At 58.1% G+C, this 26,734-nt stretch overlaps 3 protein-coding genes across 10 annotated transcripts; all 3 read left to right on the top strand.

The window, feature by feature from the left end:
- The first annotated feature begins 81 nt into the window (after window positions 1–81).
- Window positions 82–8,953, top strand: PLD3 (phospholipase D family member 3). Of its 3 annotated transcripts, XM_087970349.1 has the most exons (13): window positions 85–194; window positions 247–330; window positions 1,697–1,763; window positions 2,112–2,180; window positions 4,076–4,323; window positions 4,801–4,984; window positions 6,044–6,164; window positions 6,327–6,454; window positions 6,847–7,047; window positions 7,473–7,612; window positions 7,957–8,122; window positions 8,300–8,399; window positions 8,572–8,953. In XM_087970349.1, the coding sequence occupies exons 3-13, from the start codon at window positions 1,737–1,739 to the stop codon at window positions 8,763–8,765; spliced, it is 1,578 nt and encodes a 525-aa protein (XP_087826475.1). In that variant the 5' UTR covers window positions 85–194; window positions 247–330; window positions 1,697–1,736; the 3' UTR covers window positions 8,766–8,953. The 3 variants fall into 3 exon arrangements, with proteins under 3 accessions (XP_026543556.1, XP_087826475.1, XP_087826476.1); XM_026687771.2 differs by having other exon boundaries at window positions 82–330; XM_087970350.1 differs by lacking the exons at window positions 85–194; window positions 247–330 and having other exon boundaries at window positions 1,705–1,763.
- An 82-nt stretch (window positions 8,954–9,035) lies between these two features.
- Window positions 9,036–15,822, top strand: C8H19orf47 (chromosome 8 C19orf47 homolog). Of its 3 annotated transcripts, XM_087970353.1 has the most exons (9): window positions 9,036–9,089; window positions 9,204–9,252; window positions 9,357–9,444; window positions 10,181–10,295; window positions 11,004–11,085; window positions 11,187–11,321; window positions 12,167–12,316; window positions 12,811–12,881; window positions 13,744–15,822. In XM_087970353.1, the coding sequence occupies exons 2-9, from the start codon at window positions 9,234–9,236 to the stop codon at window positions 14,260–14,262; spliced, it is 1,179 nt and encodes a 392-aa protein (XP_087826479.1). In that variant the 5' UTR covers window positions 9,036–9,089; window positions 9,204–9,233; the 3' UTR covers window positions 14,263–15,822. The 3 variants fall into 3 exon arrangements, with proteins under 3 accessions (XP_087826479.1, XP_026543563.1, XP_087826478.1); XM_026687778.2 differs by lacking the exon at window positions 9,036–9,089 and having other exon boundaries at window positions 9,092–9,252; XM_087970352.1 differs by lacking the exons at window positions 9,036–9,089; window positions 9,204–9,252; window positions 9,357–9,444 and adding an exon at window positions 9,454–9,595.
- AKT2 (AKT serine/threonine kinase 2) lies at window positions 14,036–26,680 on the top strand. Of its 4 annotated transcripts, none has more exons than XM_026687776.2 (14): window positions 14,036–14,166; window positions 19,029–19,142; window positions 19,959–20,087; window positions 20,380–20,491; window positions 21,095–21,251; window positions 21,445–21,576; window positions 22,192–22,257; window positions 22,596–22,664; window positions 22,740–22,862; window positions 22,962–23,090; window positions 23,187–23,401; window positions 23,893–23,980; window positions 24,108–24,210; window positions 24,319–26,680. In XM_026687776.2, the coding sequence occupies exons 2-14, from the start codon at window positions 19,097–19,099 to the stop codon at window positions 24,396–24,398; spliced, it is 1,449 nt and encodes a 482-aa protein (XP_026543561.2). In that variant the 5' UTR covers window positions 14,036–14,166; window positions 19,029–19,096; the 3' UTR covers window positions 24,399–26,680. The 4 variants fall into 4 exon arrangements, 3 of the variants coding, with proteins under 3 accessions (XP_026543561.2, XP_026543560.2, XP_087826477.1); XM_026687775.2 differs by lacking the exon at window positions 14,036–14,166 and adding an exon at window positions 15,925–16,122; XM_087970351.1 differs by lacking the exon at window positions 14,036–14,166 and adding an exon at window positions 15,945–16,122 and having other exon boundaries at window positions 19,959–20,100.
- The last annotated feature ends 54 nt before the right edge of the window (window positions 26,681–26,734 follow it).

Here is a 26,734-nt window from a genome sequence, read left to right as displayed (position 1 = left end):
GGCAGGGAGGCGAGCAGGCAGCGTCGGGCGCGGCGCCGCACTTCAACTCCCAGGATTCTCAGCAAGCGGGAGGGATCTACCATCGGGGCCGGGGGGTTGCGGTCGAGCCGGCCCAGACGGAATTCCCGGCTCTTTCGCCGCCTTTGCTCCGCGTCCGTCTCAGGACAGGCGCCGCCGGCCGATTCCTCGGAGCTCCTTCCAGCGGGGCAGGGGCGCCGGGAGGTCCTCTTGGCTGGCCGGAGGGCTGGGACGAGCCTGGCGGCAGGCGGGGCGAGCGAGCGAGCGAGCGATCCTGAGCGACAGGCTGCCCGGGAAGCCGAGCTGTCCGCGGTAGGCGCGGGGCGGGCGCGGGGCGGGCGCGGGGCGGCGGGTCCGGACCCGGGACGAGGGGAAGCGGGGTCGCGCCCGGCACATCCCGCGTTGCGCGGGCAGCCGCCCCCGAATCCGCCGCTCTGTGGGCAGCGCCGGGAGGGCGCCTTGTCCCGCGGGGAGGAGCGCGGCGTGATGTGCCGGTGGGCGCTTTGCCTCCGCCTCTCCCTCCCTCCCCGACAGAGCTGGGGCACGGAGACGCCCTGGAGCAAGAGCTGGAGGCGGAGAGGGCTGCCGTCGCGGCGGCCAGCTCGCCGGAGAAAGCCCCGCTCAGCCCCGCGAGGGCAGTCGCTTGGCGAGGGCGGGCACCCTCTGAGCTGGCTCGGGAAGTCGGTCTGGCGGGGGGCGTCGGCGGGGGAGGGAGCTCTGCCCGCGTCGGATGCCTCCGTTTGGGGCGGCGGGAGCGGCGTCCCCTTGAGAAGGCGGCTCCCCCCTCCCCGGGGCCTGCTGCTTTGGGGAGGGCTGAGCATTGGGGGACCTGCCCTTCGTGGGGAGGGGGTTTCCAGTCTTCCACCTGTGCTTATAGAGCCCGGGCCTGCTTGGCCTTTGCCCGCGTGGTCACCTTCGGCAGATTCCCTTCCCTTTGGTCTAGAAAAGGGCCTTTCTTTTAAGGGCGGTTGGTACCTGCAAAAGAAACTCCCGGCTGGGATTGGGCCCGGCTTGGTTTCTGCAGGAGTTCCTTGCTCCCAGTTGGAGGCCCAGGCCGTCTCCTAGTTTCTGCTGCCACCTGCTTGGCACAAGTGGCCCCTTCCAGCCGCTCCTTGGCATTCAGTCTTTCTTTGAACTTCAGGTACATCCTTGGGATTCACTGCGCTTTGCTGGGGCTGGTGGGCATTGCTTAGCCTTAGAGCCTTCCTCTGAGTGCCCCCCTCCCCTCCCCTCCTCCTCTGGGGCCAGGTGGGTCCAATCTTTGCCCAGAATAAAGGGAAACGTTTACTTCTCAGTTGGGACAGAGCCCCAATCCAGCCCTGGATGTTGCACTAGTCTAAGGATCCAGTGGCCGCCCTGTCTTCTCTGCTCTGCCCCACCGATGGCCACTTCCTCCCCTCACACTCACCTCAGAAGGAGCCCCCCCGAATTCCTGTCTAAGTTTCCTCGATTTGCAGAGCGGGTGTCTTCTCGGGCCTGGCTGGTGCCCCTTGGCAGCACCCACATTCGGAAGCTTATCCCCCTCACTCCTCAGACTGCTTCCAAAGGGACCAAAGGGCTTGGGGTTTGAAAAGCTGGCCCTAGCTAAGCCTCCAACAGGACGAGTCCTCTACCTAACGTCCACCGTGACCCAGGGGAGGCCCAGAGCCGCACCTCTTTCTTCCTGTGCCCTTCGCAGGTTCCCCAAAGCTCTCTCCCACTCGACAGGATCTGAGGAAATGAAGCCCCCAGTTGCGTACCAGAAGGTAACGTCTCTCAGCCACACAAAGGGGGGTGGGATTGTGCTGTGGTGGGATCTCTTACCTGCGGGTGATGACAGCCAAGGTGCCCCACTGCTAATCTACCGGGGGGGGGGGAGGGGGGAGGAAGACTTCAGCAAATAAGAGGTCCACGCAGTCCCTCCCCAGCAAATGTGGCTGAGAACTTCTTTCTGTTTGCTTGATGAAAGCCAAGGAACCTTTCCCTCGGAGGCTGTGTGTGAGATTCTGGCTGGCCTGTGGCCACGTCCATGCTGGTAGCTTGAAGTGGGCCTATTCCTGCTCCGTGGCTTTTCCCCCGTGGGTGGGAAACTTTTCTGTGCTTCTTCCTCACAGCTCAAGACACCAGAGAGCCCTCAGGAGTTGCTGCCCCTGGCTGAGCAGCCCGGGCAGACTCTGCGCCAGGTGGGTCTTCCACTGCGGTGGCATCTCTCTTGCTCTTTTCAAATGGGAGGCCCAAACCCAGAGAGGGGAACAAAAGAGGAATTAAGCCCACACAGTCCTGCTGTCCAGCCACACCAGGAAATCAGCTTCCAGGGAGGGAGGGGGAGGGAGGAGGGAGGAAGGAAGGAAGGGAGGAAGGAAGGAAGGAAGGAAGGAAGGAAGGAAGGAAGGAAGGGAAGGAAGGAAGGAAGGAAGGAAGGAAGGAAGGAAGGCTAAAACTATTTTGCTTGAGACCAGCTAGGACAGGGGTGGGCAAACTTTTTGGCTTGGGGGCCGCATTGACTTTTAAAATTTGACAGACGGGCCGGGTCAGCACAAGATTTTTTGGGAATCGCCCCCCACCCTTTCCCCCTCTTCTCCTCCTTCCCCTCCCCTCGGAGGCCCCGAGTCAGGAGTTGCTACCGCCGGCGCGGCTCATGCGCTCCAGTCCCGCGTTGCCTCGGAAAGGGAAAGGCAAAAAGGAAGAGCCGCGGCGGTGCTTTGCAACGGCAGCAGCGGCACCGGAGGCTCAGGCTCAGCGGCTCCTGGTTTTGCCTTTTCCTTCCCAAGGCAACACGGGACTGGAGCCGCGCGGAGCTGCGCCGGCGGTAGCAACTCCTGACAGCCCCAGCCGGACACCTGAGCGGAGCCCGGGCGGAACTGCCTGTTGCTGCTGCCAGAGCACCGCCGGGTCGCCTCCTCCAAGCAGCCCTCCCGCCCGCCGGGCTTCCCCTCTGCCGCGCGGCTCGGGGCCAGGCGTGAGCGCCCGCGAGTTAAAAGGAAGCCGAAAGTTGCTGGGAAGTTGCTCGGGTTTTCGGGGCTTCCAGGCTTAAACTTTGCACAGGCAAAGTTTGCAGGCGGGAGCGTCTTCCCGCCGAGGAGCGGGAAGGGTTCCACCCGGTGGGTGGGCGGGTGGGCTGCTTGGAGGAGGCGACCCGGCGGTGCTCCGGGTTTCCCCTCCGCTGCGCGGCTCGGGGCCAGATGCAAGTGCCCGCGAGGAAAAAGGAAGCCGCAAGTTGCTGGGAAGTTGCTCGGGTGCTGGGAACAGGCTTTTAAAGTGCCGCCCGAGCAGGACCGCCGAGCCGGGAAACGGGGCACCAAGGCAGGGCAAGGCTCCACCAGCAGCGGCCTAGCTTTAGGTGGCTCCAAGCAGCCCGCTCCAAGCAGCCCGCCCGCCCGCCGGCGGAACCCTTCCGCTCCTCGGCCGGAAGACGCTCCCGCCTGCAAACTTTGCCTTTGCAAAGTTTAAGCCTGGAAGCCCCGGAAAAAAGGGGATCGGCGGGACTCACCTTCGGAGAGGTCGCACTCGAAGGTGATTTCGAACTCCCAGCCGAGGCCTTTGCAAAGTTCTTCTTTTCTTTCCTACCCCGAGAGCGCTCCGCACTGTTTTGCAGCTTTGGGGGCCACGCGGCGCAGGGCAATATGCCACGCCCAGCGATTTTTTTTCAGGGCCGGGCCGGATTGGACAGACCAACGGGCCGGATGTGGCCCGCGGGCCGTAGTTTGCCCACCCCTGAGCTAGGAGAACAGAATCTTGCCTGTCTGCTTGTGCTGGTCCCCCTTCCGTAGAAGGGTTGAGCTGCTTCTACAAGTTTTCTCTCATTCTGGGCTTTAAAATGCTCCAGCCCCTTTTGCCTCTTCCTCACTCACTTTACCTGCTCCCTTCTCCACTGGATATTGGCCTGCAAGCTGCTTCCAGACATTGATGGGTTGGTCAGCAGGCACTGAACGGCTCTGCTCGTCCCCAAGAATCCTGAATAATGAAAGCAAAGCAGTGAGAGCCGGCCAGCCCACTGTCGTCTCCCCCCACCCCCCAGAGCACACACGGGTATTTGTGGCTACTGGGCTGGATTCTGAGCTCCCCTCTTTCTTTGCAGTTCCATGGCTCTGTCCTGGGGAGGCCCTGCCACAGCATCTCTGCGTTGCGTCCTGCAGAACCACCCAACCAGTCTACATCCATCCTGCCCTGGGATTTCCAGTGCATGCTGGTGACGGCCATTTTGTCCACTGTGCTGGTGGTGGCCCTGGTGGTCCACTCCTTCTTCTTTCCCTTGCACAGTTTGGCCACGTTAGGGAATGTGCCATTGTTCCCACATGTGGATCACGGGTGCAGCGACTCATGCAGGTATCGGCTCTGCTTGTGATTTGCTTGGCCCCTGGGCTCAGGTAGAGAGATGTCATGTCATGGCCAGCTGTAAATGCTCCTTCTCTATCAGAAAATCTGGCGGCTTTGCTTAAACGTGAAGAAGACTATTCAGTTCTGCTGGTGGTCCTTCCAGGAAAAAGGGGCCAGGCAAGGGGCCTGGGAGGGGGATTGGGATTCTACCTGGACTATCTTGCCTCACCAACTTCTGGATAGCAGTGCCTACACCCCCTGCTTGCATGCCAGGGGCCCACTAGCCCCACGGCTCCCCTCCCTCACGCAGTAGAGTAGGGCCATACCTAGAGGTAAGGCTGGGAGACTCTACTGCTGCTGGCTAATGGGTACAATCCCTCAGACTGAACACCTTCCTGGGGTTCAGCATAGGGGTTATGGGGCTTCCCGGCTCAATGGGCCTACAGTGTGATGTGAGACCCTTGTGGAACCCAACTCATCCCTCAGGAGTGTGCTGGTGGAGAGCATCCCTGAGGGAGTGATCTACGATGACAACAGCACAGTCGGTCCTTCTACATTTGAGACTTGGCAAAGCCTTCTGAGAAACGCCAGGAGCTCTGTGGACATTGCCTCTTTCTATTGGACTCTCAGCAACCAGGACACCCACACCCACGACCCTTCAGCCAGCCAGGTGAGGGGAGGAGCACAGACGTCTCAGGCTCGTCTCCAGAGAGGGGGAGGGTCATGTTTGGAGGAGGGATCAAGCCCAAGGGCAGATGGTCAGCAGATGGTCCCCAGGCTCAGGCAGAGACGGGGCCTTCACTTCATCCAGCGTTCCTGAGGGCAGGACAAGGACCAATGCGTGGAAGCGTTGCAGGAGATCCAGAGCTGGACTAAGGGGAATGTCCTGACCGTGAGAACTACGAGAGAGTGGGTTAGCCAGCGGTCTGGGACAGTCTAAGGTTCCTTAGACTGCCTCTGGGATCTACAACTGGCATTGGGCCTAGAATAGCATCTCTCAGCTGTAAGAAGCCAGGTCTGGTCGACAGTGGCTTCTTCCATCTGGGAATCCTGTGGCCCCTGCACCTACATTAATTTACAGCTCCCAGAATTTCCAAGTGCACTTCTCAGATGTGTAAAGGTCCCAGCTCGGTGAAGCCTCACCCAGGCATTAGTCTCACTGGTTGGTTTTAACAGCTGGTTGCTTTTTTTTTAATCTATCAGCCACCTTCAAACCTCAAGGCTTTTCTTAGGCATGCATGCTTGCTAAGAAGACAGGAAGGGGGCTGGGGCTGGCAGAGCCAAGAGGCAGATGCGGATTAGCCCATGGGGCCATGGCCAAACCCACATGCAAAGAGGCGGCTAATTACACAGGCGTGGAGCCACGCGTGGCCTTGCAGTCCGTCAAAGCTCCCTTTGAGGGCAGCGGAACATTCATTGGTTCAGACTTGGGTTACAGAGGGAGAGCAGAGAGCCGCTCTCTCATTTTGACCACTGTCCAAGGACATGGAGAGGAGGCTGTGTGCTGTTCCCATGGGAGGAAGCAAGTTCAGCAGTGGCTAAAACTATAGCCAACGATGAGGGGGTTGAGCCTGCTTTGCTCTGCTGGCCCAGGCTTCGTCTGAGGGGCCATCGGGTTGGGTAGCATGGGGTGCATCACGTGCCCCCTTGGGGAGGGGGCCTCCTGGGAAGAGGGTCCCTATCCCCAGCAGTTCTCTGCTGCCTCCTGGACCTTTTGCTGTCCCATCAGGGGGAGGATGTGCTGACAGAGCTGCTGCATGCGACCAGTCGAGGGGTTGTGTTGCGGATAGCAGTCAACCCGCCTTCTGCCCGGATACCCAGTACCGACCTTCAGCTCCTGGAGAAGAGCGGTGAGTTTCCGCCATAGCAGATTCAAGTCAGTTAACGGACAGCTGTAGGTGCTGCTGGTGACGGCTCTGGGTCTGCCTGGCTGAGTCCATCCCTGCCCTTAATTAGGGCAGAGAAGATGCTGAAGCTGTGGCCCAGTCAAGTCTTTGCTTCTAAACACACAGGGGCCCAGATCCGCCAAGTGGACTTGCCCAGGCTGACCCGGGGAGTCCTGCACAGCAAATTCTGGATTGTGGACCACCTGCACGTTTATCTTGGGAGTGCAAATATGGACTGGCGTGCCCTTACGCAGGTAGTGCCCTCTTGGTCAGCCTGGCTGGCCTTCCCACGCCCAAACCTTGAGGCTCCCGATGAGGGTTTTGGTGGAGCAACTAGGGGCCTCCTTTGGGGTCACTCTGCAGGCATTCCCCGTCCCTCTTCGGAGGCTTTCTAAAGGTTCCAGAAGGCAGGCTGCCTGGCACCGTCGGGCAAAACCGATTTTCCCAGGTGTCGCAACAAAATTGTTGCTTTATGACTTGATATGCTGGAAGCCAAGAGGACCTCTTGCTGTTTTGAGTCATTCAGAAGCCCCCCCAGGATAGTGGGTGCACCTGTTGAATTATGTGCCTGCAGCTCCTTGTGTTCCATGTGGGGACAGGAGAGAACAGCTAGATGTGCTGGGCCCATTCTCCTCTCTGGTGCCAGGTGAAGGAGCTCGGGGTAGCTGTCTACAACTGCAGCTGTCTGGCCCAGGACTTGGGGAAGATGTTTGAAGCCTACTGGACCCTCGGGCTGCCGAACGCCACCATCCCATCACCCTGGCCGGCCAATTACTCCACCCCCTACAACAAGGAGACACCCCTAGAGCTGAAGCTGAATGGCAGAGAGGCTGCTGTCTACTTTTCGGTGAGGACCTGCGTGTGGACACGGATAAGTGTTTTGCTCCAGCAGCTGCCAGGTTGCTCATGGGACTCTCTGATCACACTCGGTGGGAGAAACACCTTCCTCAAGGTGCAAAAATGATCGTTTCTGCTAAGAGGCTTTAGCAAGAAGAGTAGTGGGCTCTTCTGATGGATTGGGGCGAGGGTCCCACCAGCCCTTCCATGCCCAAGCAGGGACACAAAACATAAAAGCTGGATTGTTGCTGCCCTCCTTTTGGCAAGGTGAAGGGGCTTCTCTTCCCCAGCCCTGGGCCCCCTTGGAGGGGAGCTGGGAGGTGCCAGCTCACCACCGCTGTATAGGGCCAAATGCCCTCTGCCTTCCGGGCAGACTTTGCCTGCTTTGCTAAAATGATAGTGACATTGAGGGGGGTGCTCTTTTGTGCTGCCCAGAGTGCCCCCCCAGCCTTGTGTGCCCCCGGGCGGACGGACGACCTCCAGTCCCTGCTGAGTGTCATCGAAGGGGCCCAGGAGTTTGTCTATGTGAGCGTGATGAGTTACTTGCCCACCATGGAATTCTCCCACCCCAGGAGGTAAATTGGAGGAAAGCTGCAGTGGGGGAACATCATCCCAAGCATTTCAGGTGGCGCGCCCTCTCTCACAGCAGCCCCACAGAGGCTGGGGTGGGTGTGCTTGTTTTCAATGGGGACCATTAGATGCCTCGGCATCACTGGACTCTCCTCTTGGGAGCAGACACGGGCTGCCATACGGGATGCAGGCAGGATGCAAAATCAAGGCCCCTTCGGTCCACAGAAAAACCTCTCTCCATAGAACGGGTCCCTGGTACCAAAAGGTTGGGGGCCACTGGACTGGAGGATCTCCAAAGATCCATCCAACTATTCTTCTGTTCTGATTCCAACCCTGCTGCTCCCCTCAGGTTCTGGCCAGCCATTGATGACCACTTCCGGAAAGTGGCCTACGAGAAAAGAGTCCACCTCCGCCTCCTGGTCGGCTGCTGGAAACACTCCAAGCCAAACATGTTCCCCTTCCTGCGCTCCTTGGCTGCCCTGCAGGACAATCGCACTCACTACAGCCTGGAAGTGGTAAGGGGTCCCAGGGCCAGGGAGACACAGCCCTCCTGTTCCCGAAATGAGGGGTCGCCCATACTGGGAGTTGCTCCGGGCTCCCCAAGGAGCCAGGGGTATGGGGAGGAAATCCCCCCACCAGTCCAACAAGCCCCCTCCCTAACCCATCTCCAAGCGCCTCCCTTGCTTCCCCAGAGGCTCTTTGTGGTGCCAGCAAATGAGACGCAGGCCAAGATCCCCTATGCCAGAGTGAACCACAGCAAGTTTATGGTTACAGACAAGGTGGCTTACATAGGTAAGTTGGGGCAGCTCTGGTCAGCATACTCTGGGAAGGGCGGGGGGGAGCAGGCAGGGGAAGAGGAAGCTGCAGCAGCATCCAGGTGAGACTCGCTGGAGCTCCTGCCAGGGAAACAGCTTCTCTTTTTTGGGGGAAATCTCTCCTCACCTCCTCCTCCTCCTCCTCGCAGGAACCTCCAACTGGTCCGGGGACTATTTCCTGCACACGGCAGGTTCTGCCCTGGTGGTGGCTCAGGGCCCGGCCGGGGAGCAACCCACCCTCCGGGAGCAGCTGCAGCACATCTTTGAGCGGGACTGGGACTCCAGATACAGCCGCCAGCTGGACCCGCAGGGCCCGTGGGAGGCTCTCTGCAGTGCCCGCTAGGCCCCGCCTGGCGCCCCCAACACGCGCGCGGGCGGAGGGAGGTGGCCCTGGCGGGCTGGGAGGGGGGGCAGCGCTGGGTCGAGGGGGAAGGGATCGGTTTCCGCTGGGTCAGTCGCTGGGGGGTCCTCCCCCACCCCGCTGTCCAGGCCCGGCTTCGGGCGATTAAAGGCTCGCTTTTCAGCCCCTCCCTCTCTGTCTGGCGCCTTGCTTGCTGTCTTTGCGGCCGACCGCGGTCGGGGAGGGAGGGGGTGGGAGCGCCGGGCGGGCGCCGGAAGTGACGCCGCGCCGCCTTCCGGTGCGGCCTGCGGGAGCCGGTGCGGCGGGGTGAGCGGGGACGGGGACGGGCGGGCGATGAGCCCCGGGTGCCGCGCCACGAAGGGTGGGGCGGGCCTGGGCGGCCGCGGGGCGGGGGCTTCACGCGGTGTCGCTCTCCGCAGGCATTCCGGCCGCGCCGCCTGGAACAGCGCGATGGCGTCGGTGACGATGGGTGAGTGGGCGCCCTGCCCCTTCCCTCCCCTGCTTGGGCGGGGGTCGCCGTGGCTCTCCTTCCCTCCCCCGCTCGCCCGGTTAACGCCGCTGTTGGTCCCGCAGCCACCTCGGAGTGGATCCAGTTCTTCAAGGAAGCCGGGATCCCCCCGGGCCCCGCGGTCAACTACGCCGTCACGTTCGTGGATAACAGGCGAGTGGCTCCTCCGCGCCGCCGTGTCCCTGGGGGAAACTTAACGAAACTAACAATTAACGTGGACGGACAGAAAGAAAGAAAGAAATCGAGGGGAAAGTAAAAAGCTCAAGGAAAGAGAAAAACGGAGTGTTCTTCGCAGCAATTATAGGCACAAATATATTTTAACTTTTCTCTTTAAAGTTACATCGTTACTCTTTTTTCAATAATTCTTTCTATAATTTACCCTGTCTAATCAAAGCTGTAAATCAAAAGTTTATTTTTACTCACCCATTCCCCCGAAAAAAAGTTCATAAAAAGTTTCTGGTCACTAATAAATTTAGGCAATTTTGTCAACTTCTCCAGCCATTTCTACATAAGGGGAAGTGTTGAATATTGAAATCATCTGTAATTTTTTAAACTTTTCCATTAGTCTTAAAGGACAAGTTCTGACTTCAACAGAATATTGATCTTTATGTATTTATTTTTCATATTTCTTAAATGACCCATCTTTAAAATTGTTTATATCAAAGTATGTATTTTAATTCATTTTTAAACATTTTTACATGTCCATCAAAAGCATGACAAAATGTCCCTTCATGTTGTTCACGCTTCCAAGATAGGCTTAAGTGCCATTATATCTTCTAAATGGAGCCATCTGGCACTTAAAGAATTTCTCAGTACCTTGTAGAATCATAAAAGGATTTGTAGGAATGGTGGCTTACAGAGTTAACCATTGCTGTCTGCATCCTTGCAGGATCCAGAAGAATATGCTGATGGACCTCAATAAGGAGATCATGAATGAGCTGGGTATCACGATAGTTGGTGATATTATTGCCATTCTGAAGCATGCTAAAGTGGTATATCGGCAGGTAGGTTCTGTGGAATTGTTGCTCATCTTTGCTTTGCTTCATACATTGAGGCCTTGGACATGTATTGAGTCATGGTTTTCAAGATGATCTTTCTGATACTGAGACCAATAAATATAGGGCTTTTGGGGTGTCTTAATAAACCTGGATTGTGCACCTGGGGAAGTGGCCTGGTGGCGAAGATGCTCCCCTCCCATTCAGAAGGTTGACAGTCCTAGGTAGCAGCTAGGTATTTCTCAGGGTGCCAGGAGAAAATACTGCTGCAAACTCCACATAGCCATCAGAAAGGGCATCTGGCCAGTAAAGGCTCAGCTTCATTCAGCCATCCCAACTCCACTCAAAATTAAGGGGTTACAGGATCGTAAAAATAAAAAAAGATTGTTGCCTGGGGATGCCAAAGTGCAAGGCCTAGTGCAAGGAGACTGTTGTGAACAGTGCACACGGAGAGTTTCTGAGATTAGGCCTGTCTCCCCATAGATGTTAGTCTTCAAGCTTTGGAGCAAAGAAATTCTGAAAGGCTAAAACTCAGGTGCTTGAAGAACTGCATGCCACTTTTGCTTCTGAGGCTCTGCTGTTCCTCAAACTGCCTTTTCTTCAGAATGCAACAGTTTAACCTAGGGGCCTGATGCATTTCTTCTGGTTTGGTGGCTGTTTTGGTGCATCCTGATCTGCTTATGATCACTTTATTATTGTGGGCATATTCTCCTCCAGGAAATGTGTAAAGCTGCAACAGAATCTGTGGCCTCCAGCCAAACTGCTTTGCAATCTGAACTCCGGAGGAATGCTAATACTGGTGAGTACAGGTTGCCTGCGTTGCTGATCGCAGAGTCTCAGCTGAATCCAGACTTCTGTGGTGGCTATTCTTTACAATTGTGATCTCACCAATTTCTGCAGCTGCCACCAGGATGATTGCCAACAGTTTAAGACGAGACTCTCCACCTTCTACTCCTGTTCGGAGGCCTGACACAAGTGCCTCCAAAATCTCCATCACTGTATCCAACAAAATGGCAGGAAAAAGCACAAAAGCAGGTAATTTTAAAAATCATGGCTGAATGTATTTCTCTGCTGGCAACTTCTGTTCCAAGTGGCTTCACGGTCCCTACAAAACTCTGCCGTTGTATGCAGCTGTTGCCTTTGTTTTGCTCAATCCTATTTCTGAGGAGTGGGATAGGAGATGAATTAGGAATGCTGCATTTGAGGAGAAACTTCATTTTTTTTTAGCCTTAGCCTTTCATTTGCAAGATGAAGTTGCTGGGGTGTTATTGGGCTAGGAATTGTGCAGCATCCTATGTGGCATTCCTCCTGTCTTCAGGGCACTTTATTGAGGAAGTGCCAGGAACTTTTAGGAATGAGCCATGCTGGTGGGGTCCAAGCCTGCTGGGCAGGGAAAGGGGAAAGGGCTTCATGTTCCCATTGCTACAGGCATCAGATGTCCTTCATAAATCAGTGATGGTTGGAGATACATTTATTGTTTTTACCTGCTGCAAGAGAGTAGGGAAGGAAACACATAAGCTAAAAACACTTGCCACCTTCATGGAAGTCAACAAAAGTTAAATATTATTTTTGTATAACACATGAAGCATTATTCCCTGTGCCGTGATTGGATGTACTCCTTTCGCTGTTAAAGAGTATTAAGGTCTAGGCTTCTGTTGCTTCCACAAAGGTAGAATTGAGCTGCTCAGCTGGAGGACCTGGAGCCAAAAATGAAGAAGCCACCCAAGAATCTGAGCAATTTCTCTTTTCACACCCCAGTGGCTGTGCTTGTCTGGGCTCCTGAGCAGAAGCAGTGGGGAGTGTTTCTTGTGGCATTTGCAGGCAGCATAAGAGCATCCATTGACCTGCATCTGCTTGCTTATGTCTTCTTGTGGTGGCAGCTGTTTGCGCTCCTCGGGCTGAGAATCCCACCATCCCAATGAAGCGGCGCCGCGTCACAGCAGAGATGGAAGGGAAGTACATTGTCCACATGCCCAAAGGAACGACTCCCAGGACTAAGAAGATCCTGGAGCAGCAGCAGGCAGCAAAAGGTACTGTAGCTGTCTTTTGATTTTGGGGGGCGGGGCGGGGTGTTGCTTCTTCGAAGGAAGGAGGTTGTGGGAAATCTGAAATGAAAGCGGGGTAAGGATATGTAAATTGAGCACTTAAAAACAAAATTTTGATCAGGACAAACAGGCCATCAAGCAAAAATGGCCAATTAAGAGCATCTGTTCAAACCAAATCTCTTTTCATCTAATGGAATTGTTTTGGTCACTGAACTTTTTCTGGTCTCGTTTGCAATACTAGGCAGGGTTCCCTTGAGACGATCTTCTGCTCCTTGACTCCCTTTGGTAGAGAGGCACAACATCTCCTGCCTCCATTTTCTTTGAAGGGAAACTCAAGGGCCTCCTTTGGAGCAGCTGGGAGGCAGGGGAATAAAACAAATAAATCTGTAGCTGGATTGTTTTCTTGGGAAAAGCCTTTCCTTTTCTAGTCATTTCATAATGCAGATCTTGTATGCATCCATGTTTGTGTTCTCTGTCAGGTTTGCAAAGAACTTCTGTGTTTGACCGGCTTGGTGCAGAGACAGGTGGAGACACAGCAATAGGAAGCAAGGTGAGGGGAGGGGGCGGGCTCTTCTTTGCAGTTGATGGCAGTTTCTCTACCTTTCTTTCTGGTGTGTGGTTTCTGCTGACTCGGTGGTCCCCAACGTATCGGGTGCTGACCCAGGTATCCTGGGTGGGAGGTGGCAGTTCTGACCTGCTGGGCTCCCTGACTATGCCTGGATGGGGCCTGCTTTAGCGTGCCCCTCCCTGAAGAATGCAGCTACAGCAGGTTCCTTCTGGGGAGTGGACCCTTTGCCCGGGGGTCTTGTTTCTGACATGGCAGGACTGGGCTTTCTGGTTGGTTGGATCTGCTTTTTGTTTGCAGTTCCTTTCTTTCTATGAGAACTTGTTGCGACAGAGCAAGCTATAAATGGTGGAGGGCTCTTGTCAAGAACTATTTTTGGTTGGAGGTTGCAGCAGTTGCTGGTGTCAGGAAGACAAGCATGCCATGTCTGCTGCCCCCTTACACTGGTATAAAATCATTTTAAGAGTAGAGATCTGTAGGGATTCTCTACATTTAGGAGTAGAGCATATGAGTTTGGTGGGAAAAATCAAAAGTCTGGTAATGTCTTTTCCATCTAACATTTTATTAAAAGGATTACGTTTTTGTGAGCTGTAGCTCACTTCAGATGCACGAGTGGCTAAAGTGAGATAAGATTTAAACAGGAGAGGTGGGAAGGGAAGACTGGCTAGTTATGTAGACACAGGTGAGGCAGATCACCTAGAGTGCCTAGTGCAATAACACTCTGTGTGTATGTGTGTGTTTGTTGAGATCTTCTGAGATTGCCTAAGGCCAGTGGTACCCTTAGCCTGCCAAAAGCAGAGGGACCCACAATCGTCCAGCCACTAAGCTCTGCTCTGACTCTCCACAGCCCACAGGAGTGTTCAGCCGGTTGGGGGACGTGCAGGAGGACAAAGCGGCTGACAGCGATGATGACAGCTCTGTGCTGCAGTATGCAGGAGTGCTGAAAAGACCTTCCCAGCCCAAGGAGAGCTGCAAAGTTGGTGTCGCCATCAAGGCCAAAGCTACCAGCTCTGAGCCCAGGCAGGTGGCAGCTGATGCCGCTGCCACCACTGTAATCCAGCGACGGGGGAGCAAGAGTGTGGCTGGACCTGCCACTCCTGCCAAGGAAGGGATGCAAGGCTTGTCTCCTGCCCCAGGCAGTGTGGCCAAGAGACTGGGCAAGCGCTCGCTGAAACTCCTTGAGGCCCAGGACAGCAGCGTTACCAGTTCCAGGAGCAGGCCGGACTCTTCCTTCCGAGTCACCATAAACAGAACTTTAGGGAGCTCCAAGGTAAGCAGCTCCAGCCCTGTGGAGCCCCCCGGCGCTCAGATGGACCACACGGGCACCGTCAGTGTCTTTAAGAGGCTGGGCAGGAAGACACTGTGAGCCTGGCCTGGGACCCCACTTGGAGGGAGCTTCCAGACGAGGAGAGCGAGTGTGTGTGTGTGTTCATCTCTCCTGTTGGCTCCCTTTGTGATTGGGGGGGCGGGGGGCGGGGGCTGCACTCCAGAGCCAAGGCAGGTCTGCTTCTGTGAAGCCTTTGGTTGGTTCTCCCAGCACTGTGTCCAGAGTTGCTTAGGGCCACACACTGGTTGAGGCATCTGAAAGGCCAGTCCTGGCAGGGTGCGAGCGCTTAGATGGCCTTGGAAGAGAAAGCGAGGGGTTCTGGGCAGCCCTCTGAACACGCCTTTTGTTTTTTCTCTGCAGGTGTTTGCTCTTTCCTAAGAAGTAGTGTCCATAAGAGAGACAGGCGGTCCCTTCCTTCTTTTCCCTTCTCTGTCCTGAGCTTTCATCTGCCGATCCTGGAACTCCCGCATTCCAGGAAGGGCAACTGACTGGGTGCCAGGCATTTCTTTTAGTGGATGCTGGAGCTGTGCCATTGGTCTGGCAGTGTTCTGGGTTTCTTTCCTTTCCTTTCCCGTTTTCTTAGAATGGTTGAGAAATGCCCCTCCTTGTCTTACATGTCAGGATTCCTGACTGGTCTAGCTCGGTTTCTTTTGCTGCACTCCTGGATTAAGCTGTTCTTGGATTGGGTGTGTGGGCGTGCAAATGGCTGCACCCGCATTCCCTTAGACCTTTTTGAGCAAACAGAAGCAATCTCATTTTCCTCTCTTGATGTCTTGAGGCTTTTCCCTCCCTCACCTGCCCTGCTGAAGGTGGTTAGCATCAGTAAGGACAGGATGGGACGGCCACTGTATTTCTCCACCTCCCCCCCACCCCACTTGTGGCTCTGGCAGTGTGTCTTGGCGGGGGGAATCCTGGAGTTCAACAGGCACACACCCTCCCCTAGCTTAGACCCTTCCCCTCCACCCCGGCTGGCAGGATTTGAGGTAGGCCAATCACAGCTTTGTCCTTGGCCTTAGGAAATGACTGGGCACCAAAGTTTAAGGAGGGGGAGATCTGCTAGGAAAGGGTGCCTGGCACTGATGGGCCCCTACGGTTTCCCACCGGAAGAAGCCCCAGCTCCTTTACAGAAGACCTGGGAAGTCATTTGCCCCCACCCTGGCAAGATCTCCAGGGGGATCTGGGGCAGGCAGGGTCTTCGGCCTCCAGCAAAGAATTTCCATGGATGGCAGCAGGTCTCAAGCCAGGCAAGGGGGAGAAGAAGCCGGTCCATGCTGGGGGGAGGGGTGATTCTGCCCCCCCCCCGCCTCACAGCCGCCGGGGCGGAAGGAGGGTGTTAAGGGGGAAGCAGCGCTGCTTTCCCCCCCTCCCACGGTGTCCCACCTCCTTGCCCTCAGGGCTGCCGATTCAGACCGGCTACAGACACAGGGCTGCACGCCGGCTTAGCCGGCAGCGTCTAACGGGACTTCGCTGCTTGAAAGCGGGTTTGTCAATTGGAGCCTCTGTACATTGGGATGATGCGAGCTTCAAGTTGTACCGCGGCCGCGCAGCCCTCGAGCCGGGCCGGCGAAGGTATGCTCAAAATAAACGGTGTTTCCGCTCTGCTGGTGTCGCTCGACTCTTCCTTGCGTGGCGGCGGCAAAAGCTCCTGCCTTCCGGGGGGATGGCGACCGTCTGCGCATATGCGAGGGGACGCGTCGTTTGCGCAGGCGCCGAGACGGCAACGCGCCTGCGCAGAGTAGCGAAGGTTGGGTGGCGGTGGGGCTGTTGTCGTTCCTGCTCGCGTCCCGGCCGCCCTGCCTGCGTGCGGGTCGGGAGAAGGCGGGGTTTGCGGGCGCCGTCGGACCTGACGCGACGGCACCCCTGAGGATGGCCCCGCGGGGACGCCGGTAGCGGCAGCAGGTGAGGGGCAGGGCGGAGGCGATGCCCGGAGCCCCCGCCGCCTGGCCGAGAGCGCCGGCGCCGGGCGGCCGCGCGCGGGGCATTATGGGAGGGAGGCTGAACCATCGGCCGCGCGGGGGGCGGGCGCGGGGCGGACGCTGCCAGCGGCGCTGGGGCGGGGGCGCCGCCGCGGCTGGTGCTCGGCCCGGGCCCGGGAGGTGTTCCGCGGTCCTCCCCTGTTGGAGCCGCTTGGCCCGCCCGGGCTTCCCCTCTTGGGGCCCTCGGAGCCCGGCCGGTGAGCCCCGCTCCCTTCCCGCAGCGCTGCCCTAGCGGCTGGCAAAGCTGGATCCTAGGCGGTCCGTGCAGCCCCTCCGCTGCCCGGGCTGAGTGGGGGCTGGCGCTGTTTGGGCCAGGAGCGCTTTCCCGCCAGGGCCGGTGGAGGCTCCCGGGAGCCCTTGGACTCTCGGGCTGACCAACCCGGGGGGAGGCCAAGGGGCCTGGGACATCTACTCTTCCCCCTCCCGGCCTCTCCCCCCGCAGCCTGGTGGGGCCGATGGGGCTGAAGGAAGGAAACCGCAGAGGGGAGAAAGAATGCCTGGATTCTGGCGAATAAGGCAAACGCCTGGCCCCCTCCCCTTGCAGTCGGTTTCAAGGGGGCAGAAGCTCAGGCCTCGAACATCGCCGCCCAAAGTCCAAGCAGCAACGTGGGATTCAAGCCTGGCCTGGCCGCTCTGGGAGTCAAGGGAGACCCACGAGTGGAGTGGGGGCCCTGGGGGGCAGCCTGTGCAAAGGAAGAGCCCACCGCTGGCTGAGAGGCAGCAGATGCCCTGTGCCCGCCATGGGACTGTGCTGGTTCTCAGCAGAGCTTCCCCATCGCTGCCCTTAACATTGCCCCTGTGGAGCACGCAGAGGCCCCAGAGGGTTTTTCTTCCCTCTACCCTTCTGCCTTGCCAGAGGGTAAGGCAATGCTGCTCCCTCCTGGGGATTCCTGACAGCCTAAATGTCAATCAGAGGGTATGACAGCAATAATCTCGGCCTGCCCACCCCAAGTGCACATGCATGCACGCACATCCCACCTCTGATCTCCCGCTGGGAGAGTTGGCAGGTGAGCCACCTTTGCAGCACTGAGTTGATCAAAGCCCTTCCGTCTCTGGGCAGCAGAATGTGGGCTTGAAAAGTGGGTGTTTGCGGTGTTACACAGACAATGGATTTCATTCCTTAGCAGTTTGTTTCTCGGGAGGAGGAAGGCATTGCCCCCGCCCCCGTCCTGGGTCCCTCCTGCCATACATGAACAGAGCCTGCCAACCAGAGTCTTTTCCGTTTTCCCAACTTACTTACGACTAGAGGTGCCGTGTGAAAGGGTACCGCTTGCTGTAATGCTAGTCCAGGGCCCTCTGCCACCTGAAAGGGCCTTTTGTCTCCTGGGCAGATTGGAGCCCACTGCCCTACCTTCCCTGCGTGCTTTGAAGAAAGAAGGCAACACAGCCAGCTGAGCTTTCTGCTCTTCTCTGGCTATCTCTGGGAGAAGCAGAGGCTCCGGTTCTTTTGCCCAAGCCTGGATTGAGCCTTCTGATCCCTTCGTTTTTTCCAGTCTTCCGTAATGGACTCCAAAGCTCTGATGCAACCCCCTCGCCGTCCCTGTCGCTCTCGGCCTCTGTAGCAACGGCACATGGTTCTTCTGGAGAGCCTTCCAACTGGGGCAAGGAGATAAGCTCTCCCTTTTTCACCTCCAGCAGCCACAGCCAGCAGGAAAGGGCACAGGATGCAGATGACTGAAAGTGGTTGTTTCACTCCATTGTGCCCTGCTCAGATAATAATAGCAACAGCGCTTACCTATATACCACTTCCCAGTGCTTTACAGCCCTCTCTTAGCGGTCTACAGAGTCGACCTGGGTGCTCCTAACTCACTGTCCAGTTTTGAGCACCCCGATTTAAAAAGCATAATGCAAACATGAGGCTGCCAGGGGGGTCAGAAGGCTGGAAAGAGGTGTCTAGACTGAGTATGTTTAGTGTGCCAACCAGGAGGCTGTTATACTTATCCAGTCTCTGGCGGTGATAACCCAGAAGGAATGGCATTGCTCTTGGTTTCCCCAGAAGGAAGGAAGGAAGGACCAGCACCAAGGAAGGAGGGTCAGGCTAGACATTGAGAAGAACGTCTTGACTGCGCAGTGCAAGCTGTTGGCCAGTTGAGCAGGTTGCCAGGGAAGAGGCGGTGGGCTCCCCTTTGCTGGGGATCTTTGCACGGAGGAGGCCGAGTCCCATCCCATTTGAGTGCTGCACATGTAGGCCGTTCCGTAAGATGGCTCCTCTGGCTTGTGACATGGGGCTCTTAGGCTTCAGAAGTGGCTTCCTTTGCCTGCTGAAGAAGCTGCAGCTCTGCCACCTCTTCCTCATCCCCCGGCATCTTTATTGGTGGTGGTGCTGACGCCGTGTCTCTCTGAACCCTTTGGCCCATGGGAGACGTGCTCCTTCCCAGGCATTTTGTCCGTGTGGTTTTTTTGCTCAAGCAAGCTTTTCTGCGATCAAGCCTTCGTAGGCATCCATGTGCGCCAGCAAAGCGTGCAAGTAGCGAGCTGCTTCTGGAAGGTGCCTGGTGTTGACTGTGGCAAGTCTGTGGTGTCCTGCGTGGTTATCCTGGCCTCTCCTGCTGCTGGCCACGGCTGCGTGGGGTGCAGCTGCGTGGGCTTGGTGCTCACTGGGAGGTCAAGGGGGCTAGTGGAAGCCCCGGGCCTTCAATCGGCCCTGGAGTTTAGCCGCCGGCCGGTCCAGATCCCGGGGGTGGGGGAGCCAGGCTGCTGTCAACTGGCTTCGTAGAGAATTTCACAACGTTCAGAAGCAGAGTTTGTTCTGCAGTGCTGAGTGGGGAGTAGGGCTCGGGGTGGCCTCCGATGTTCTCAGGACGGCAGCCATTCCCTTCTCCCCTGCAGGTCGCCAGGCAGCCTGGGGCCCACCTGGCAGGCAGCAGCCCGTCTCCGTGCCCTGTGGTGGCAGCAACATGAGTGAGGTGTCAGTGATTAAGGAGGGATGGCTGCACAAGCGAGGTGAGTGGTGCCCCGCCTGCCCTGTGGGAGACCCTGAGCTGCCAGCGGGGCTTCTCCCCCAATGGAGGCCTCTCCCCCCCCCTGGCTTTGGCTGCAGCTGGTGAAGGCCATCGCCTCTCCTAACCCCAAGGCCTGAGCAGCCTTCCCAGAGGCAGGCCCTCGGCCACCGGGCTGCATTTCTTCTAGCCCAGGGAAGAACCAGCGGTGGCATCATTTGCCCCGGTGTGCTCCTAAGGGGCTTCTCGGCCCTCTGAGACCCGCTACTGGTAGGGCAACCCAAAGCCCATCTTGGCAAGAGCCCCTGGTCCCCCGGCAGGGCTCCTTCCCCTCCCCACTCCCCTGAGCTGCTGCTCCTCCTCCTCCGGCCCCTGGTTCCTAGCAGACAAATATAGACCGCAGCTGGGGGCTATTTTGGTCCCGCCGTGGCCTGGATGGGTGGCAGGCCTTGGTCTGCTTTTGCCAAGCGGGGCTTGGACAGAAGAGCAGCCTGCCCCCTAAAAGCTCTGGGCTGAGCTGCCCTGCCTGAATCCAGCAGGGTTCCTGCCCTGGAGCAGCAGGAGCCCCCACCCCACCCCCAAAGCTCTTTCTCCAGTCCGTGGAAGAGACGCCTCAGCTGGTCAGGGTCCCCACCTGGCAAGGGACACACGAGGATCTGTTCCTCTGCCAACCTTTAGGCCAGGTGGGGGCTTGCAGGGGTGTTGGGCCAAATGTGGAGGCTGATGGGGTCACCCCTCTATGCCTGCCCGTCCTGTGCGATGGTGGTTGGCCGTGTGGGCCCAGCGTGTCCCCCTGGGTAACCCCAGAACGACTTTCCAGGGGAATACATCAAAACATGGAGGCCCCGATACTTCCTCCTCAAAAGCGACGGCTCTTTCATCGGCTACAAGGAGAAGCCGGAAGCTGCCGATCACAGCGCACCCCCTTTGAACAACTTCTCTGTGGCAGGTGTGTTGCCCAGGTTAGCTTGGAAAAGGTGGGCGGGTGCCCTCCAGCCTCCCAGGGGCCCCGGCAGAGGCTCTTCCCCGGCCTGGACACGGGACTTGGGTGCATGAGTAACGGTTACCCTGGCACTGTCCTCCTCCTCCTCCTCCTCTTTGCCTCTCTGCCTTGGGGACAGCCGCCCTGGCTGAGCCTGTGTGGATCATGGCCGGGGGGACTGGGCCAGACCGGAGCCCCATGGCAGGGGCCGAGGCTCCAACCTGGGGCCCTTTCCTCCTCCTCCTCCTCCCCCCCCCAGAATGCCAGCTGATGAAAGCCGAGCGACCCCGTCCCAACACATTCATCATCCGCTGCCTGCAGTGGACGACAGTCATTGAGCGGACCTTCCACGTGGACTCCCCAGAGGAAAGGTGAGTGGGCAGCCCCCCCGCCCCCTCCCTGGGCAAGGCCTGGTGCCAGCCTCCCAAATTCCTCCTGACCTCTCCTCCTGCTTGGCTCTCCTCGGCTGCCATGGAAACAGGGAGAGGGATAATTGGGGCTTTGGGGGGAAGGGTGCTGCAGGTGGGTTGTAAAAGTTGGGGTGCTTTCCTGCTTACTGCGCAAGTGCAGCTACTTATCCAGTAAAATGACTTATAAAAATGGAGCTCTATAAAAATGGAGTCTGAGGACTTATTTCTTGGGTTTTGAATGGAGGCACATCTGACCCCTCGCTTCGACCGCCACGAGCAGCTGCGGTTTCAGGTGTTGCCCAGGAGTGGGGGGGGGGGGTCTGTTTGGGGTTGTCTCCCATCCTCCTGCGGAGTTCCGCATCCAACTGTCACACTCCGGTCGTCTTTAGGTGCCAGAAATGCCAGGCTCCCCTGACTGGGGCAGCTCCCTTACCAGCAGCGGCGCGTCCTCCCCTTAGGCTGCCCCCTCGGTTTGTCTCGGCTGCCTCGTAACGGAGCCGGCCTGCCTTGGAGGGCTTCTTAAGGGTGCTTGGCACCCTGAGTGTCCGTTTGCCTCTTTCCCAGGGAAGAATGGATGCAGGCCATTCAGATGGTGGCCAACAGCTTAAAGACCCAGGCGGCGGAAGAGGAAGACAGGATGGATTACAAGTGTGGCTCCCCCAGCGACAGTCCAGGGGCCGAGGAAATGGAAGTGGCTGTGACCAAGGCCAGAACCAAGGCGGTAAGCGAGGCAGGTCTGCGGGAAGGAGACGGCTGCTGATCTTGGCTACTTGAGGGCTGCGGTCAAGTTACGGCCGTGGGATTCCAGGGATTTTACCCGAAAGGCTTTGCTCAGTCAGTCAAGGAGCTCTTTTCTCTCTGTCTCTCTCTCTCTTACTTACTTACTTTTTGTTTTTTTTGTTTTCTGTCCCCAGACCATGAGTGACTTCGACTACTTGAAACTCCTGGGAAAGGGCACTTTTGGGAAGGTCATCCTCGTACGGGAAAAGGCCACGGGGCGCTACTACGCCATGAAGATTCTACGCAAAAAGGTCATCATTGCCAAGGTGGGCAGAAGCTCCGGCCCCTCAAGGGTGGGGCAGGGAGAGTGGAGAGGCTTGGCCAGGCCAGCAATGGGTGGCCTTGGGGGACCCGCCAGGGGGCTGCTGCCCAAGAGCAGACCAGGGAGGGGGGAGGGTGTCCAACGCTCTTAGCGGCCAGAGGAAGAAGGCCCCGCCCACCCTGCCCTGGAGAGGACTGACCCAGAGCCCTTCCTCAGAAAACTTGGTGGTGGGGGAGCCCTTTGGGATCGGGGGTTTTCTGCGCCTCCAGAGAGAGAGAGAGAAACAAGCTCTGGAAGGATTTACCGCTGCTGCTCAGACAGTTTGATTCTGGGAAGCCCCCTTCCTCTGCCATCCCAGAGAAGAGTGGATCCGAAGGATTCCCCTGCGCTCCTCCCCCCCCCCCAAAGTTAGCCATTTGGCCAAGGAGCACTGCCTGTTTCAGCCAGGGGGCCAGAAGGGCCCGTCTTTACTCCCACCAGCTGTTCCTCTTCCCCGGCCCTGGGGAGGGTTGGCATTCCTGCCAGTTTCCTGGAGCCTGGAGAGGACGGCTGTGGCGGGGTGGGGGGTGGTAGGTGCTTGCCAGGTGCACTGGGTGAGGACGCTCTTCCCTCTTCCAAGGATGAAGTGGCCCACACCGTCACGGAGAGCCGAGTGCTGCAGAACACGAGGCACCCCTTTCTCACGGTACATGCCAGGGGGCTGGCCATGATCCAGGGGGCTTCAGAATACTTCCCCGCTAGCCAGGAGTATGCTTTGCTTCTGGTTGAGAAGAGGGGCGCTCAGAGCCAGTCAAAGCCTGGGGTCCTGCCCCAAGGGCCCAGACTGAACCCTCCTCCTCCTCCTCCTCCGCCTCTCTCCCCATGAGGCGGCACCAGAATACACAAGGCAGAAGAAGAAGGGTAGGGCAGGGTGGTGGGCCTAGGCCTGGGGCTGGTTTGACTCAGAGCACAGGGCCAGGGTGGGCAGGGGGCAGCTTCTCTGGAGGGGCCGCTTCTGAGGGAAATCTCTGCCCCTCTTCCTAGGCCCTGAAATACGCCTTCCAGACCAACGACCGCCTCTGCTTCGTCATGGAATACGCCAACGGAGGGGAGGTGGGTGTCTGCCAGGAGCCCCTTCCTTGGAGTTGCTGGGCCTGCTTCCCCCTGACCTGGCTGCTTCCCTTCCAGCTGTTCTTCCACCTCTCACGAGAACGCGTCTTCACGGAGGAGCGTGCCCGCTTCTACGGGGCTGAGATCGTTTCTGCCCTGGAGTATCTCCACTCGCGGGATGTGGTCTACCGTGACATCAAGGTGGAGATGAGGGTCCAACGGGGTGGCCCCCAGGCCAGCTGTGGGGTGGGGGTGGAGGGCTCCCCTCGGCTGGGGTCCAACCGCCTTTGTGCCTTTCAGCTGGAGAACCTCATGCTGGATAAAGACGGGCACATCAAAATCACGGACTTTGGGCTGTGCAAGGAAGGTGTTTCCGATGGAGCCACCATGAAGACCTTCTGTGGGACACCGGAGTACCTGGCCCCAGAGGTATTGGGGGAAGGGCGGGTCCAGCCTTGACCAGCCTCAGAGGGCCCGGGGCTGCCTTCCCTGGGTTTCCATCCCCCGCTGCCCTTTTCCCCGCAGGTGCTGGAGGACAATGATTACGGGCGGGCCGTGGACTGGTGGGGCCTGGGCGTGGTCATGTACGAGATGATGTGCGGCCGGCTGCCCTTCTACAGCCAGGACCACGAGCGACTCTTTGAGCTGATCCTCCTGGAGGAGATCCGCTTCCCCCGCACCCTCAGTCCTGAAGCCAAGGCCCTGCTGGCCAGCCTGCTCAAGAAGGACCCCAAGCAGAGGTGAGGGAGTTCCCGGCTGCCCTTTGCTTGGGCCTTTGCTTGCCCGGGGCGAGCTATTGGAGTCAGAGGCCCTTGGGCTTGGCTGCTGGACGTGCCGGAGAGCAGGGAGGCCAAGAGCTGGATCTGGCAGTGGGGGGAGGGGTGTCCTTTCATCAGATTCAAAGGCCAAGCCGTGGTTGGCATGAATTTGGCATTTGGAATAAAATACAGTTGACTTCTGTCTTTTAGAGATTGAAATAAACGCTTAGCACATAGTTTGCACAAACACACGTATAACGTGAGCGCCCTCCTCTGGGCAGAATATACACCGCTGGGGTGCAGCTGGGGGAGGTGGCACTGCCACCCTGAGGAATTCCCCCTCCTTGTCTTCCCCAAAGGGTAAACAGGCACCTCCTCGGCGTTTGCCCTCCCCCCTGAACCTGTGGGCACGCTCACATAGCCATGACTGTCCACGCACACGCAAAGCTCTTAACCAAGCCTTTTCTTGCCAGGCTGGGGGGCGGCCCCAATGATGCCAAGGAGGTAATGGAGCATCGGTTCTTTGCTGCCGTTAACTGGCAGGATGTGGTTCAGAAGAAGGTAAGCACTGCGGTGCTGCTGCTGCTGCTGCTGCCGCCGCCCTTTCCCCCTCAGGGCTCTCCTGGGTGGGAGGGGGGTGGGGGCAGAACCCCCCATGGGGCGAACTAAGCAGGCTCTCTCCCGCCAGCTCATCCCCCCTTTCAAGCCCCAGGTGACGTCCGAAATAGACACGCGGTACTTTGATGACGAGTTCACAGCCCAGTCCATCACCATTACGCCACCAGACCGATGTGAGTAGGGGGCTTTGCATTGAGGGGCAGGCCGGGGGAGGGGGCTCACCTGGTCCTTTGGTTCTGGCTTCACCAGGAAGCCCCCGGCCGGGCTGTTCTTGTCCGCAGACGACTGCGTGGACCCCCTGGACGCCGACCAGCGGACGCACTTCCCTCAGTTCTCCTACTCAGCCAGCATTCGGGAGTAGGGCTGCAGCGCCTCCGGAGAGAGCACGGGGCCGGCCAGGGCCACCCACCCCGTCTGGCTGATCCCGGCTTCCCATTTCTGGGAGCCAAGCAGAGGAGCCTGAACCTGCCACATCGACCCTTGCAGTCAGGACCAGCTGACTCACTTGCGCCCAGGTGTCCCTGCCCCCCATACCTCCCCCTCCCTGCCTCTGGGCCACCACTGAATGTCACATGGAAATTGCTTTGGCGTGTTTGGTGGCTTCTGAGGGCTGCGCTCTGGCACCGCGTTGCGTTGGCGGAAGGCAGGAAGCACCGTTCACTGCCTCACGTATGGGCTGCCACCCTGGACGCCAGAGTGTGGAGGCCTTGGTGGCTTGCAGGGCTGTGCTAAGAGAGGCAGAGCCCCGAAATCCCAGCGCCCTATGGGATAGTGGCCGGCTGGCCGGCCAGCGCTCGGGTGCCTCTTGAGGACAGTTGGCTTTTGGTGGAGCAGAGCAATCCCCATACCTCCGTGGGTGCTGCTGTTAAGAGGAATGTGGAGTTGCCCTCCAGGTAATGGGGAGCTGGCCCCCACTTAGAACAGGGGCCTTTTCAAGGTAAGCCGGGGGCCAGGCAAAGCAGCTGCACCCTCCTGGCCCGTGACAGTCTGTAGCTGCTGCTTGCAAGGCCCAGGACTGGCCCTCGCTGGAGCGATTGGGCCCAGCTGCCCCTGCCCAGTAGTTCATCTGAAGGGGGCTGCCCTTGTGGAGCTGAGTTCCCTGGGCCAGGTCTTGTAGTGGCCCTGGCAGTGTTTCCCTCTCTTTCTCTCTCTCTCTCTTCAGCTGTGGAAGATGGCTGCCTGCCTCTCCCATCTCTGGCCCAGTGGGGTAGGCAGCCCCCTGACCTCTGGCCCTCCTCCTCATGGCTGCAGGGCCCTGCCTTGGGAGGAAGGGAGGTTTGCCAGTCGGGGGCCTTTTGCCTTGCCCCCCAGGCCTATGTGTCTTGACCGGGGAAGAAGCAGGCCAGTCCAGGCAGCCTGGAGCCGCTCGACTCTGCCAGGGCACAGATGCTGCTCAGCTGAGTTGCCACAGAGGGCCCAGAAGCCACACGGCCAGACCCCCCCTTTGCTAAAGAGGAGGTTGTGGTCCTCTGGCAAGCATGGCCGGGAGGTGGACTGACCTTCCTGAAGCTGGCAAACAGTCCGCAGGCCCCCCCACCCCCTGTGCAAAGAGTGGCAGGCCTCTAGGGAAAGGGGCTTCTCCAGCTGTGCTGCTGGCAGGCCAGAGCAGTCCCTCCTGCCTACCCATGTGGCCTCTTGGGCGGGTACCAGAGGATGCCACCTGGTGGGCTGGAAGACGCCCCCAAGGTTGCCTTTGCTCTATCTGACTCTTCTATTGACCTCAGCAGCAGCAGCAGCAGCCCTGGGGTTCCTGGGCTCCCTGGGTTTGGGGGACCTGCCCGTGCCAGAGACTTCTGCGAATTCCACCATTGCTCTGGGCTCCATCACAAGTCTTCTTTCTACAAGGGGGGGGGGAGGGCAGGCAGCATGAACCTGGCTGCAAACATCCATGGCAGCAGCCCTGCCTGGCTTCCCGTGTCTCAACTCTTGCAGGCAGCCAGTGGCAGTTGCCCGATTCCACTGTGCACAGCCCCCAAGCAGGAAGGACGGGGGCTCCCCCAGGGCATACGGCCTCCAGGACTCCCGGTCAGCTGCCCCTGGCGCGGCCTGCTTGCCTCGCAGGGTGGCTCCCATCAGGCGCTCCTGCCCAAAGCCCCCTGAGAGTCGGGTGGGGGAACCCGGGCTGCTCCAGACCCACCGTGTGGCCTTCCTTCCACTGCACCCGAAGTGCCGGCAGCTCCCAGGCCTCCTTGAGCCTTTTGGGTCTGCCCATCAGACCAATCAGCCCAGTTCGGCTCCCTGGACTTGCAGGGCTGGGTGGGACCTGGCCCTCTGGGACGCCTGGGGTGGGGCAAGAATAGTTTCCCATGTTTGCTGTAGTTCTAATTCAGATTGACTAGTTTAACGTTGCCCCTGTTAGACGAGAGTGAAGCGCCCACTGGGCTGTAGCACGTTTTCTGCCCTGCTCGCTTCCCCACTGCTGGAAATCAACAGCACTTCTGGCCCTCTGCAAACAGGGCCAGCTCGAGATTCTGAGTTCCGTTTGTAAAATAAAGGTTGCTGGAGTGTTTTTGTAAATGTGGCTGATAAGCACAAAAACTGGAAAGGCTTTTTTTTTCTTTTTTTTTGGTAAACCACGGAATTGCCTTCCTCTACCCTCAGATTTGTACGGTACAAGCAATAAACTATGTTATTTCTTGGTTATACGGTGGTCTTTTTAATTTTTTTAATGTTTATTAAAATAAATATTTATGAAAA

This window comes from Notechis scutatus, chromosome 8 (genome assembly GCF_049901735.1).
Source record: "Notechis scutatus isolate UNSWTSFEM ecotype Mainland chromosome 8, rNotScu1.2, whole genome shotgun sequence".
Taxonomy (NCBI): Eukaryota; Metazoa; Chordata; class Lepidosauria; order Squamata; family Elapidae; genus Notechis; species Notechis scutatus.
The sequence above is the reverse complement of the archived record's forward strand: the minus strand, read 5'-3'. Positions and strand labels throughout refer to the sequence as shown.